The 14,480-nt window shown below is 38.9% G+C and overlaps 2 protein-coding genes across 5 annotated transcripts; one reads left to right on the top strand and one right to left on the bottom strand.

Annotated features, from left to right (window-relative positions):
• The first annotated feature begins 3,218 nt into the window (after positions 1-3,218).
• Positions 3,219-10,966, top strand: LOC135634868 (sucrose-phosphate synthase-like). Of its 4 annotated transcripts, none has more exons than XM_065145546.1 (13): positions 3,219-3,433; positions 3,552-3,860; positions 5,242-5,474; positions 6,218-6,281; positions 6,404-7,102; positions 7,817-7,948; positions 8,021-8,167; positions 8,576-8,752; positions 8,841-8,894; positions 8,966-9,028; positions 9,201-10,193; positions 10,287-10,414; positions 10,488-10,966. In XM_065145546.1, the coding sequence occupies exons 2-13, from the start codon at positions 3,576-3,578 to the stop codon at positions 10,774-10,776; spliced, it is 3,264 nt and encodes a 1,087-aa protein (XP_065001618.1). In that variant the 5' UTR covers positions 3,219-3,433; positions 3,552-3,575; the 3' UTR covers positions 10,777-10,966. The 4 variants fall into 4 exon arrangements, with proteins under 4 accessions (XP_065001618.1, XP_065001616.1, XP_065001619.1 ...); XM_065145544.1 differs by having other exon boundaries at positions 3,529-3,860; XM_065145547.1 differs by having other exon boundaries at positions 3,221-3,433; positions 3,529-3,860; positions 8,036-8,167.
• Positions 10,967-11,155: 189 nt separating this feature from the next.
• LOC135634869 (glycine-rich RNA-binding protein 4, mitochondrial-like) lies at positions 11,156-13,637 on the bottom strand. Its single transcript, XM_065145548.1, has 5 exons — positions 13,480-13,637; positions 12,139-12,306; positions 11,953-12,021; positions 11,644-11,750; positions 11,156-11,506 (listed from the first exon to the last, which is right to left on the bottom strand). The coding sequence occupies exons 2-5, from the start codon at positions 12,272-12,274 to the stop codon at positions 11,351-11,353; spliced, it is 468 nt and encodes a 155-aa protein (XP_065001620.1). The 5' UTR covers positions 12,275-12,306; positions 13,480-13,637; the 3' UTR covers positions 11,156-11,350.
• Between the last annotated feature and the right edge of the window lie 843 nt (positions 13,638-14,480).

Genomic DNA, 14,480 nt, shown 5'->3' with positions numbered 1-14,480 from the left:
GACGAATGCCTGAGTCACACAATGAGACCGTTTTGGTACCGGAAGAAAAACTATGAATAATTAAGATGCAAAGAATAAAAAAAAAGAAGATAATTTTAAACATATTGAGGTTAGCAAATACTATTTTACGATGGAATAAATAGGCTAATATGCCCTATTGTAATATGATAAGAGATTATTCCTCTAAGAACAAAACGATTACATGTCTTATAATAGATTTAGAGGTTATACTTTTCCAATGTATCCATAAGGATCATGCCGCCACATTTTAGTTCGAGATGGCACACACATGCGATAATCCTTATGATAGAAGATCATAGTAAAGATAAACAGGGAATAAAGATTCTATATTCGTTCCGATCAATCTATGATTTGAAGATCAATTATCATAATATATGTGGATGAAGAAAATATCTCTCTCAAATATGAATAAAGATATATTATCTCAATTAATGAAATCAATTCTTTACGGTAAATTTTTTATGGTATCAGAGCCCTTTTCCTTCAAGCAAGAAAAACTTTCTTTTCTCCCTCTTGATATCTCTTTTTCATCGAAGCTCATTTATCTACCTAACAATAGCGATCTTTTTCCTTTTACCTACAACAACTACTGTCGTTGTATATTATGTACTCTCTCATATGAAGTTAGATTTTTTTTTATTTTTTTTAAAGAGGAACTCTCATAGCATTCAAGATGTTTTGCTTGTACATGTTGCTCGAATCAAAATCTTGAGATATAAAAGATTTTTTTTTGTGCTTGATTTTTTTATCATTTAATTAACATCAACATCTAACTAATTCTACTTTAATTAAAGTAAATCTATACATATATTACACACATAGTTAAAATATAATCAGTATATATTTTGTAATTTATTCCTATCTAGAGAGAAGACAAGCAAAAGACCGACATGAATTTTGTATTGATCAAAGATGATATTATATTTCGTTAAATAAGATTAACTTTAGATATATATTGGGAGTGCAAGCATTTATATATATATATATATATATATATATATATATACATATATATATATATATACATATATATATATATATACATATATATATATATACATATATATATATACATATATATACATATATATATTATATATATAATTAATTATTGTGGTGGTCAGCATCTCGATATACAGTAGGATGCTAAGGTGATCAGGTGGCACAGAGAGCATGTCGTCCTCCCTTCGTCTCTTTTCTAAGGAGGCAAAATCGACACAGAATGGTAAGAAGATATAGATTGGTTGATGGTGGTTGTTTCAGGTATCCGGATGATGCTGTGCTACCACACACATGTGCATCAACTCTAAGTGAGAGAAACTAGCTAGGGTAGGGGAGAAGAAGGAGAAGAAGACATCGCTCTTCTTTATCTCCTCCTTATCCATGTCATAGAATGGTTTGACATATCTGAGTGCTGTGACTATGATCATGTATTCACAGCCGACATCCAAAAAGATCAAGCAGAAGATTTCTGGATGCCATCCTAAGCACATGCAGCAAATTAATGCTGGGGGGCTGGAGAGAAGCCCTAAACATCAAGTGTCTCTTTCGGAGCTCAAGGCATTTCTTGTGAACTCCCGTTAGTAAAGGCAAATAAGAAGAAACTTGAAACTCCCAACTCCAAAAATATTTATGATTCATAGAGAGAGAGAGAGAGAGAGAGAGAGAGAGAGAGAGAGAGAGAGAGAGAGAGAGATAAAAAGAAGAAGAAGAGAATATTGACTTTGATTTCATGGTGTATTTATTATTCAGCAAGAGATTCCATGCATACACTGCCAAACATATTTGGTTGGATGAGCTTAAAACTCTTTAGGATGCTGTATAAACTGCTGTGAATTCCTGATGATATCCTTAGAGAATCTATATACATGGATTATAAGATCAGATCCTTAAGAGAATAAGGAATATTCTCTTATATATTGTGTCTTCGTAGATGCGAATGAAGAGTGTCGTCTTATATATTGTGTCTGATGAATTCTCCACCATGGATGCATGAGATTGCACTTTTGAGTGGAACTTGACATGCTCTTCACACCACATTACAATAGCTACAAATGCTAGTGTTTTCATATGCCACTTGCAACATCAATGGGATAAGTTTGCCTTGCAAGTATCAAGTCATGACATGTGCCTTCTTTCCCACTGCGAAGAGCTTATCTTGCCTACCATCAACCATTGCTGATGATAGATAGCAGTGGGACCAAAAGAAATCGGAAGAAATAAGCAATGGACACGGCAACTGCATGAATGATTGCATGGATGCTTATCTTGATTCGGCACAGATGCACTCGGAGCATTTGTGGCCGCCTATGTTCGATCGCATACAACATTCTGATACTTAGCAAGTTTTCATGTGCCATATCAATTTACTTTTATGTTCTCCACACACATGTTCATGATATCATCCATCATATGGTCAACAGGTATTGCCCGTTCATGATTCTCAAATATTCTTAAAATTAAAGAAATAAAACAAAACAAAAAATACGATCACAACATTATATGTTTCAACCTTCATCTCATGATGGTATATGTTCATCTTCATCCCTCAAATACATGAAGTTATATAACCATTACAATGATTTCTAAAAAACTTATGATATATCTTCAAATATGCTTGCTTAGGTCGTCTATCATAAAATTATTTTTTTATAATAATATAATAAATTATATTTGATCGTAAAAACTATTTGAATCTCATCTTCACTGATTATCCTTATATAAAAATAAATAAATTATATTTAATTTTTTTTAAAAAAGAATTAAACTTATTGATATGCTTAGTCGAATTTGATGTTCGGTCTGATTAAGATAACTAAGATTTTTTTTTTGTGATAAAAATTCTGAAATAATCTCAGAAGAAGAATAAAGAATAAAGAATAAAGAATAAAAAAGAATTTACAATTAGTCAGGAAAACAAAAAAAAATTGGAAATTGGGGGAAACGATTTATAGGGGATCGGTTAGTTAGGCATCCACGTAACAGCAGCCGTGAAGGCTTAGACATGGTTGGGGGGAGAAACTAATGGCAACAGATCGCACGGGGAATCGGGCAATCTCGAGGGGCGGGAGCGGCCCCGTTTTAGACATCTGTGTTGGCGTCGCCAAGGCGCCCCACCTTCCGCCACGTGCCCAACTCCCTCTAACCTCCATCTCTCCTTTTCCCCCGCTCTGCCCATCTTTATAGCCCTCTCTCTCTCTCTCTCTCTCTCTCCGTTTCCCTCTTCCCAGTGTAACAGCCTAACCAAAAGGGAAGGTAGAGAGGCTTCTTCGAGTTTTGCTGTCCTTGTAATCGAAGATCTCGACCTTTCAAGCATCCCAATCCCTTTCTCGTGTCAAAGATCAGAGCTTCGCTCACTGTCTTCGAACACTTGTTTGATTGGGAAACAGCTTCTGCATCTCTCATTCTTCAGGTGAAGATGAGGTCTCCTCGCTTAGGTTTTGAATGAGTTAAACTGCAATTGCTTTTCGAGATTTTGGATTTTTCTTTGATGCTTGATGAGGAAAGGTTCGGTTGGGTGTTCGAGTTAGCGGATTGGAGGGGCAGCAGCGTCGATGGCAGGAAACGAATGGATCAATGGGTACCTGGAGGCGATACTGGACAGCGGCGGGGCTGTCGCGGATGACCAGAAGGTGTCGTCGCCGGTGAGCGTGAGGGACGGCGGCGACCATTTCAATCCGACCAAGTACTTCGTGGAGGAGGTCGTCACCGGCGTCGACGAGACCGACCTCCACCGGACGTGGATCAAGGTGGTGGCGACGCGAAACTCCCGGGAGAGGAGCACCAGGCTCGAGAACATGTGCTGGCGCATCTGGCACCTCACTCGGAAGAAGAAGCAGGTGGGCATCTTTCTCGTTATTTGCTCCTCTGTGTTTCGCCGTTTTGGCTGCTCTGTTTTGGTGTTTCTTTTTCTTTTTCTTCTCTTCCTTTGATGATTGGTTTTGCGTGGAACGGATTATTCTTTCTGCGGGATATCTGCCTTCGGTTTTCGCTGATGCTAAAACGAAAAATATGTTTTGATTGAATCGAAGAACCGATTGCTATATATACACATATATAGTTAGTAGGAAAGTAGGAAATAACACAAGAATTGTTTTTGGGAAAAAGGTCTAAGTATTGTCTTCAGCTTCTTTGATAAGTTGGCACACTCAACTGTTTCTTGTTCTTCAAATTGGCAATCACAAACAACGGGAAGCCTTTTTCTGGAGCAACTTCAGGGATAAAATTTTCGGATTTTTTTTTATAAAATTTTTGTCCCATGATTTACTCTCTAAGTTCAAGATGATCGTGTCGAATCGGTTATAAGAGGCAGAAAGAACGCTGTCCACTAAGTATTGTTTGCTAAACAGTCACCTATCTTTCTATCTGCATAAACTGTCACAGGATTTGTTGACATGTGAATTTTTGAGCTGATAATTTGTTCGTAGACTTTATTTTCTTGATGTACCCATTCTTATATGATTCTGAATTTCTTCATTTTTTTGATAATTTTGTTCTTCTGAAGCTTTCTGTTTGGAGAATTGCATCTAATGACGGACTACGGATTAATCTGTTGACGAAGCTCTATGTCTCACTCACTACCTCTCTGAGAAGCTTTTAACTTGAGAAATATCAATTGCCATGTCTGAAACCCGACCTGTGCTTTGCTAGTCAGAGCCACGGCTCCTGAGTTCAGATGAGCTATGTACTTGTTGTAGGATGTTTAAATGTGTGTCTTCTGAATTGATCATGGCTCATTTATCTCAAACTAAGATTTTGAAATGTCATATTGGACCTTGTTCCATTGTTCCTTCTGTATGGTAGATATTCTTAGACGTTATGCAAGATTCGGTTTAGATATTTATGTTAAACAATAGTTATTCTCATTATCATGTGATGTCTTATGCATGCTCACGTTTTAGCCACTAACCTGATTGAAATAGTGCATCTGGAAGGATGCTAAGCAACAACGAGCATTTGAAAAAATTGATTTTGCTTTGTTAGAACTAATGTTTGGTTGGAATATGACGTGTTCACTGGGTAATGTATGTAGTTCAGTACCAATTGATGTATTAAATATTAAGCATATTTAATGAGAGAGAGAGAGGGAGAGAGACTTTTAAGCATCAAAATTGCAAAGTTGCACTAGTCTTTCTTTCCCTTCTCAAGCAAGAGAAGCAGAATCTTTCAGTTTTTCATATCATGTAAACATTTCCTGAAATTTTGGGAATTGATCTGCAGTTGGAGTGGGAGAATGTTCAAAGAACAGCCAACCGGCGATGGGAGCGGGAGCAAGGACGAAGAGATGCCACTGAGGACATGTCAGAAGAACTATCAGAAGGCGAAAAGGGTGACACAGTGGGTGAATTGACGCAAGGTGAAACACCTAGGAAAAAGTTACAGAGGAACTTCTCTGATATCCAGTCCTGGTCTGATGATGAGAAAGAGAGAAAGCTCTATATTGTGCTCATCAGGTACATTTAACACAGTTGATGTGTTGGTTTAGCATATTCTTGATAATGTTCCTGAAAATGTTTCACGATGGATTCCAACAAATGAAAATTGTTTGATGTTAGTTTGGTATCTTGAGCCATTGTTTCCAGCAAATTAGTCTTTGGTCACCCTCAAAGGACATTTAATGGAGTCATTCTGCCTCGAATTTTTTTTCAAAAACCTGGAATTTACATTGCTTATCTGCATAAATGGTTTTCAAGCCCATCTAATTTGTTTGTACTAATTTACATATTTTACAATCCTATTTCCTGTAGTTTTTTCTAAAGCAAAATGATTTGAAGGCCTTGGTGAATGTTTTCTTATATGAACCATTTCATAACAATGTAAGTGTTACTGCAATAAGGTATCAGAAGCAAATTCAGATCTCAGAATGTTAGACAAATTCCATATTTGGATGTTCATATGCATAAGTAATTCCAAATTGCAGAAACATGTATTCCTTTTAGCGGCAATAAATTTGATATTATAAAATTCAGCCGTAGGTTCAATTGAAATTTTCTTTAAATGTCAGTTCTTTAAAAGGCTATTTCTGCCTGCTTAAGGCTGTTGAAAATTGAGGCATGTATATTGTAGACTCACTTTTCCTAGAATTGTATGTCAATACTTAGGTATGAACTTCTATTCGATAAACAAATGCTGTCCTATTCTTAACAATTTTATTTGTGACATAATAAATTAGTTATCTTCATTGTTTCTTCTTCAGTTTGCATGGCTTGGTTCGTGGAGAAAACATGGAACTAGGAAGGGACTCAGACACAGGTGGTCAGGTAGAAGGCATGCCATTTCCTTTTATTCCTCTTTTTTTTCTGACGGAAGACTGTCATCTCGCTTGGCAATTACATAGTTCTATTTGGGAATCTACAATTATCAGTCTGCATAAAACTTACAGGTGAAGTACGTGGTGGAGCTTGCTCGAGCACTCTCTATGATGCCAGGGGTCTATAGGGTTGACCTTTTCACTCGTCAGATAACATCCCCTGAAGTGGACTGGAGCTATGGGGAGCCAACAGAGATGCTAACCTCAGGCTCCTACGATGCAGAGGGGAATGATGTTGGGGAGAGTACCGGAGCTTATGTCATTCGTGTACCTTGTGGTCCGAGGGATACATATCTGCGCAAAGAACTGCTTTGGCCCTACCTACAAGAGTTTGTAGATGGAGCTTTAGCTCACATTCTCAATATGTCTAAGGTGTTGGGGGAACAGATTGGTGGGGGACATCCTGTCTGGCCGTATGTGATTCATGGCCATTATGCTGATGCTGGAGATGTCGCTGCTCTTCTTTCGGGTGCCTTGAATGTTCCCATGGTTCTTACGGGCCATTCATTGGGGAGGAACAAACTAGAACAACTTCTTAAGCAAGGTCGACAATCTAAGCAGGATATCGATGCGACATACAAGATAATGAGGCGCATAGAAGCTGAGGAGCTCTCCTTGGATGCAGCTGAGCTTGTTATAACAAGCACAAGGCAAGAGATTGATGAGCAGTGGGGACTCTATGATGGCTTTGATGTCAAACTCGAGAGAGTGCTGAGAGCTCGCGCTCGACGGGGGGTCAACTGCCACGGCCGCTACATGCCAAGGATGGTGGTAAGCATGCACACTGGTGTAAACTAAAAGTTTCAATTCCAATTTATTTACATGAGTTAACAAGTGATATTCACATCGTAAATGCATATCGAACCAGTTTATTTAGTGCAAATTGTAAGTTCTTGAAATTGTATTGTTACATTACCAAGTTATCAAGATTCAGTTTAGTGTCATTTACTCTTCTTTGTATGTCCATATCAATTAATAAGGAATGCGCCTGCACAAAAGAGAATTTACATTCTGATGACCTGTATTCTATTTGGTGATAGGAGGGTTATCCAATTCCAAACTATTTAACATCCACCGGGACAAACTATACAGCTCATTTTTCAGGTTTATATATGTATGTTATATATCATTGTGGCTGAGATGCGGTCTTTCTTAGATTAAATATGGTTGTTACTCATTTGCTCATATAAACTTATATCATCATCATTTGCATTCTTCAAGAGTTGATATTTCCAAGAATCAAACAGAGTCTCTCATCACAAAATGATTTAAGCAGTATCTGTATCTTTATAAAATCCATTAATTTGATAATATGGTTTGCATTTATATATTCCCTCTCCTCACTTTTGGAGCAGCAATCCTATAACAGGTTGTGAATTATGTTACACCTCATAATATTACAAAATTATACATGCTGTTGGAGTACAGCAGCTGAAGAACAGTTTATGAATTATGTTATAGCTTATATATTTCACAACCATGCAGGTCATCCCTCCTGGGATGGATTTCAGTAGTGTAGCAATTCAAGAAGACACAGCTGATGCTGATGGAGATTTAAAAGATCTCATTGGTGCAGATGGGGCTTCACCTAGGGCAGTTCCACCGATATGGTCTGAGGCAAGCACTCTTTCACTCTACAAATCTGTGTCACTTTTGGAGGACACTGAGTAATCCATTTATAGCATAAAGGGACCATTCCTGCAGGTTATGCGTTTCTTCACAAATCCTCACAAACCTATGATTTTGGCTCTATCAAGACCTGACCCTAAGAAGAACATCACTACCCTTGTGAAAGCCTTTGGAGAATGCCGTCCGTTGAGAGAGCTTGCAAATCTTGTGAGGACTATTTCTTAACCATTACTCCTGAAATCTTATTCTTTTTGGTGCCATGACTGTTTTAATTCAAAGATCATTGTTTTCAGCTTATCTTATATCATGAATGTTGTAGGAATTAGAAAATGAAAGCTTTTTCTTGAGGAAGACAAAAGAAATTGAGGTTTTATATAGCTATTCAACTGCATGGCTGAATCTTTATCTCTATTCATGTGGATGCATTAACTGACATATCTTTCAGACACATCCAGAAAGCAATTTTCTCGATTGCTAGTTTCTTCCAAAGAAAACTTTCTCTAACAAACCTTAATTTCTTTGCAACCAAAAGTCCATATCTGTAGCAGATGATTTTGCTGGAAAGAGTTCCAATAATATTAGGCACATGATTTGAGTTTGCTTTTGCCTACACAGACATTAATCATGGGGAACAGAGACGACATAGACGAGATGTCGACCGGCAATGCTAGTGTGCTCACAACAGTGTTAAAACTAATTGACAAGTATGATCTGTATGGACTTGTGGCTTACCCAAAGCATCACAAGCAGTCTGATGTTCCAGATATCTACAGGCTTGGTGCGAAAACAAAGGTTGTTTATGGATTATATGGATTTCAATATATGTTACTAGATTTGGTGACATTGCTTATAGAATTTAAATTTGTTTTTTCGCCGTCAGGGAGTGTTCATAAATCCAGCTCTTGTCGAGCCATTCGGTCTTACCTTAATTGAGGTGTGTGAGTTTTATATGCTTAAAGCATTAGATGTGCATTCGATTTATTTATTTTTATGAAAATCTTGTAGGCAGCTGCTCATGGACTGCCGATGGTGGCCACAAAAAATGGAGGTCCTGTCGATATTCATAGGGTAAATACAGCTCCTTCCAATCTTTTACTTAATGTTCACAAGCAGCATAATGCATCTGAAATAATTGGCATAATTTCTTATTTTTTAGTGTATAGTTTGAGACAGTAGATGCTGTTGACAAGCAACATAGTATATTTTGAGTAATCGTCGTAAAATATTTATGATGCATCAGGCATTGAATAACGGGCTGCTTGTGGATCCACATGATCAGCAAGCCATTGCTGATGCGCTGCTAAAACTAGTTGCAGAGAAGAACCTGTGGCATGACTGCAGGAAAAATGGGTGGCGGAACATTCATCTCTTTTCGTGGCCCGAGCACTGCAGGACATACCTTTCTAGAGTAGCGGCATGCAGGATGAGACATCCACAATGGAAGACCGACACTCCAACAGACGAGGCGCTCGTGGAAGAGGAGTCATTTGGAGACTCCATATGGGATGTGCACGAGTCATCTCTTAGGCTTTCCATGGATGGCGAGAGAAGCTCCCTCGGTGGTTCCCTCGAGTATGACCCGGCCGAGGTTGGGAAAGTTGCAGGAGAGGGTGACCCGGAGATGCAAGATCAAGTGAAGAGAATTTTGAGCAAGATAAATCGACAGGCACCGAAACCACAGGGTGGTATCAGTAACAGCAACAACCAAAATGAGGTCTCAGGACCTACCATTAACAAGTATCCTCTTCTCCGAAGGCGTAGGCGACTGTTTGTGATAGCTGCTGATTGTTACGATAGCAGCGGAGGTCCTGACAGGAAAATGTTGCAGCTGATACAGGAAGTCTTCAAGGCTATCAGATCAGATTCTCAGATGTCCAAGATTTCTGGTTTTGCTCTCTCAACTGCTATGTCCATCTCGCAGGTTCTAAGCCTATTAAAGTCGGGGAAGATCCCAGCCACAGATTTTGATGCTCTGATCTGTAGCAGCGGCAGCGAAGTGTATTATCCCGGCACAGCTCAGTGCATGGATGCAGAAGGAAAGCTATGTGCAGATCCTGATTACGCCACGCACATCGAATACCGCTGGGGATATGATGGTGTGAAGCGGACTTTAGTGAAGTTAATGACCTCTCAAAATGCTCAAGATAACAAGAAGTCCACTAGCATCATAGAGGAAGACGTCCAATCCAGCAATCCTCATTGTGTCTCTTTCGTGGTCAAGGATTCGGCCGAGGTATGACCATAACATATTTGTAGAGAAGTTACACCTAACGATGGCATTGTGTTGGTGGATGGTGCCTGACATCGGAGTCTCTCACTTCTCTAGGCAAGGCCGGTCGATGATCTTCGTCAGAAGCTTAGAATGCGTGGACTTCGATGCCATCTTATGTACTGCAGAAGCTCCACAAGGTTGCAGGTTGTCCCTCTGCTAGCATCCCGATCTCAAGCACTGAGGTATCATCGATCTCATTATAGCTCGAACCGGTGACTGTTGATAATGTAATTCTTCTGACAAAAATTCCTTAAGGTACTTATTTGTCCGCTGGGGTCTAAATGTGGGGAACATGTACGTGATCGTCGGAGAAAGAGGTGATACGGATTATGAGGAGCTCGTATCGGGATACCACAAGACGGTGATCATGAAAGGGATGGTGGAGAAAGGCTCGGAAGAGCTACTGAGAACCGCAGGGAGCTACCACAAGGAAGACACGGTTCCAGGGCATAGCCCCCTTGTGGTCTTCGCCAACAAAGGCATCGTGGCGGAGGAGATCATGAGGGCACTGAAAGAAGCATCAAAAGCTGCATCTGGAATGTGATCAGTGATCGAGTATTATTTCCTCGGAGGTTTTTATCATCATCATCTTCTTTCGTGCTTTCTGTTTCCTTTTTTTTTTTTTTTTTTTTTTTTTTAATGCCTCGTAATCGGATGCTTTGGGGCATTACAGACTACGATCATCATCAACTCCTGATGAGAGATGTTATATGATCAACTCCTTTATAGCTGAACTTAGATGTCGGATTGATCTTAGAATGTGGCAACTGTTGGATATTGACAGGTCTAACTTGGATCTTAGCTAATATTAGATCCAATTGGAGCAAAGCCCAGATTGACAGGTCTAACTTGAGGTGATCGAAGAAGCTTCGACAACCACAAGAACAACAAAACCATGAGCATCATCATATGAGACTTGGAAGTACTAATGCAAAACAGAAGCTAAGTTTTCCGCAACGAAACGATCAAAAGAGTTCACATGTTCCACAACCTAGAAGCATAAAATAACTGATCGAGGAATAAGAGTAACTAGCAGACTAACACTACTCGGTTTGCATGCTATAAATAAAAGGTCGTTTGCCAAGCATCATTTCTTGATAATTTATGAGGAAGTTTCCTCAATAGTCATTCCGGCCTGCAGATCCACCACCGTAGCCACCGCTGCTGCCGCCAAAACCGCCGCTGCCACCAAAACCACCACCAAACCCACCTCGAGGCCCACCGCTAGGTCGATCATTAGCATAGCTTACCCGAATGTTCCGGCCATTTAATTCCTGATGATTAAAAGCAAAATTTCAAACATTGTTATTCAGTCTGAAAGTGTCGATTCAACATTCAGATACACCGACCATGCTTCAACCAAAATGTCTCAGCTAAGAAAAGGATAAAGATACTCTTATGGCTAACATACCTGACCATCCATGCCAGACAAAGCTTCGCTAGCTGATGCATCACTATCAAAGTTTACAAACCCAAATCCCCTCGATCTTCCAGTGTCTCTATCGGTAATAACTCTTGCTGCATCAATAATAAGTTCCTCATCACATCTGTTAGTAAATTTTATGACGATGTTTTACACGAGATCGTTGCATTATTAAATAGTTCCAACAATAACATCAAAAATACTTTTGCTATGGAGAACCATTTTGTAGTTTATAAGGACTATTATTACATTAGTTTACCACAAAATACTCATTCACCGAGTCCACTCTATACTAACCTTCAACCACATTCCCAAAGCTGTTAAATGCCTCCTTAAGGGATTGGTCATCAGTACCAAAGGAGAGACCTGTAAGCAACAGAGAAATGTCAAGGAAAAGATTAAAAGGATAGGATGTACATCAAAATCGTGCACCAAAATGCATCATGTACGAATCCTGTATGACAGAACATGAAGAAACCCTACCTCCTACAAAAAGTTTTGTTGATGACATATAGCGTGCAGAGTTAAGAAGATGCATAGCTTCATTTGGTCCACCAGCTACTCCATTTCTCACAAGTCCTTGCCTAATTAAGCCACCAAGTTTGCTGCAAAATGCCATCTTCTCCCTGTTTGTGGGCTTGTATGTTGTATCTACAGCAGCAGATGAATCAGCAAGTCTCGAGAATGGTGATGACACCATATATATCCATAGCATCGCAGCCACAGGCAGTATCATAAATATAAAAATAACAAATATTGTGTAAGACAATGCCAAAAACCAGAAAATTGTTATCAAGATTACAGAGGGCCCAGGATGGACTTCTTCTAGTTCCTAAATTTGATGTCATCAATCAACTAAACAGGCAATTTCATCAATGTCTAACTTGCTCCAACTAGTCCATTCCTAGTTTCAGTACCTTTCTTTGGCTCGCCACTCACCTCATGCTTCTCCTCTACTCCTGACCAGCTCTCTTTGTTGGTACCTTCTCAAGCAAATCAACTAGCTGCTTCACTTTGCTTACCCTTCCATGTAGCCTTTCTTGAGTAGTCGTCAAGCAACTACTGCTTTCAAACCAAAACCATGGAAATCATTACTTAAGTCACCTAGACCTGCCTTAAGTCCAAGACTCAAAATTCTTACCACAAAAGAAATGGGTGGCTACCTAACTATACAAGTAATAAATCCAGAGTAAAATGTCTGTGATTTCAAGTCGTTATGGCACAAAACAAGCTATAGAATCGCCTTCTCGAGACTGTATTTGCAGACAACCACATCAGACGTGTTCCATTCAGTCTTTAAGTTCTCCATGCGACTACACGGGAGCAAAACTATACAAACGTACTTCAGGTTATAGCTATATATTCTTTTATTCTTCATCTATTATTCCAAAAACACAACGCCAAGCCCCAATATGAGTAACATCAACAACTGCTCTCCACAATCTAAAAAGAACAGTGAGATCGCATCAAGATCCTGTCTTTCTACCAAGAGCTACGCATCAGAGACGATACCAAAAGGGGGTAAAAACAAAGAAGCTAACACAATACTAAATAGAATCAAGCAAAACGTACCATCTTTGGCAACACCCAAAAAATCTCATAAGAAAAAATAACAAATGTCAAGAAGAACCAGCGAGAATAAACATCTTATGAAGTCGACGAGCTCAGCACCGAGGCGTGGCTAAAACGATGAAACAACAAGACAATCTATCAGGCCATAAGAGCTCCACTCTCACATCGTCAACGGCGATCCCAACAGACGGACAACATCAGGCGAAGGTAAATGCCTCCACAAATAGCAAATAGATCAAAACGAAACCATACCTCGAGAAATCGCAGGGAGACGGGACGACGGCTGCGGGAGGCGGGGAGGTGTGCGGGCTGGGGCGGGGTTTAAGTAGAAGAAGGGGGTGGGCGTCGGCTAGGGTTTAAGCCCTGTGTCCACGTCGGCACGGAAATATCTGAGAGCCGCCTCCATACCTTTCCTATGCGGAAACCCTTGCCAAAGATTACCATACATGGTAACCTCTCACGTGCGTGAGCACATGCGGCAGCGTGACATAATTGACGACCTGTATGATGATTGGTGTTATGTTTAGTTTGTTTGCCGAATTGCCATTGGAAGGTGATACAATTGGATATTAATTTCCATAAAATAGGATTGAAATTTCACTGAGAACAACAGTTGAATATTAGCACATTCAACAGTTGAATTTTACTGAATATTTATTTGGCTTTGGAAATGCACTACTCTGAAAATTAATTTTTTTTTGACGTTATGAGGATTCTCTAAAAACTTATTTCTATTGTTTTTTTATACCAAAAAACTTTAGGATCCAAACTACTTGCAAAACATCTTTTGAATTAAGATTTGTTTCTATAAATATTCGAGTTTGAACTTAATTATTCTATATATTTATTTTTCTCATATAATGAAAATTTATCAATACGTCAACTTTTTGATATGTTATTTATTTGTTTATCTTTGAATTTCTCTTCTCTATTTTTTATATATTGTTTATTTATTTATTTTATCTCTGGCATATTATTTATTTTTTTATTTGTAAATTTCTCTTTTAATTTTAATTTCTCCTCTCTTTTTAGTATATTATATATTTATTTATCTCTAAATCTCTCCCCAATAGTAACATATTAAGTCTGTCAGACATCACAAAGACTAAAATATGGATGCAGTCACCTGACTCCCACATACATCTCACATTTCCTATGATCCAGACTTTAGAGACAGTAAAATATTTTTTGGCTAATAGTTTCTGAGTGTGCATATCAACATCCAAATATGTAGTCAGTCACTGCACTCCCAT

The sequence above is a fragment of the Musa acuminata genome, chromosome BXJ3-4, assembly GCF_036884655.1.
Source record: "Musa acuminata AAA Group cultivar baxijiao chromosome BXJ3-4, Cavendish_Baxijiao_AAA, whole genome shotgun sequence".
Taxonomy (NCBI): Eukaryota; Viridiplantae; Streptophyta; class Magnoliopsida; order Zingiberales; family Musaceae; genus Musa; species Musa acuminata.
The sequence above is the reverse complement of the archived record's forward strand: the minus strand, read 5'-3'. Positions and strand labels throughout refer to the sequence as shown.

Coding starts and splice junctions, on each gene's coding strand:
- LOC135634869 (XM_065145548.1), bottom strand. CDS start 12,274: ATGGCATTTTGCAGCAAACTTGGTGGCTTAATTAGGCAAGGACTTGTG. Junction 12,022..12,138: donor AACAAAACTTTTTGTAGGAG/GTAGGGTTTCTT, acceptor TGTTGCTTACAG/GTCTCTCCTTTGGTACTGAT. Junction 11,507..11,643: donor TGTCTGGCATGGATGGTCAG/GTATGTTAGCCA, acceptor TTTAATCATCAG/GAATTAAATGGCCGGAACAT.
- LOC135634868 (XM_065145546.1), top strand. CDS start 3,576: ATGGCAGGAAACGAATGGATCAATGGGTACCTGGAGGCGATACTGGAC. Junction 3,861..5,241: donor TCACTCGGAAGAAGAAGCAG/GTGGGCATCTTT, acceptor ATTGATCTGCAG/TTGGAGTGGGAGAATGTTCA. Junction 7,949..8,020: donor TTCCACCGATATGGTCTGAG/GCAAGCACTCTT, acceptor TATAGCATAAAG/GGACCATTCCTGCAGGTTAT.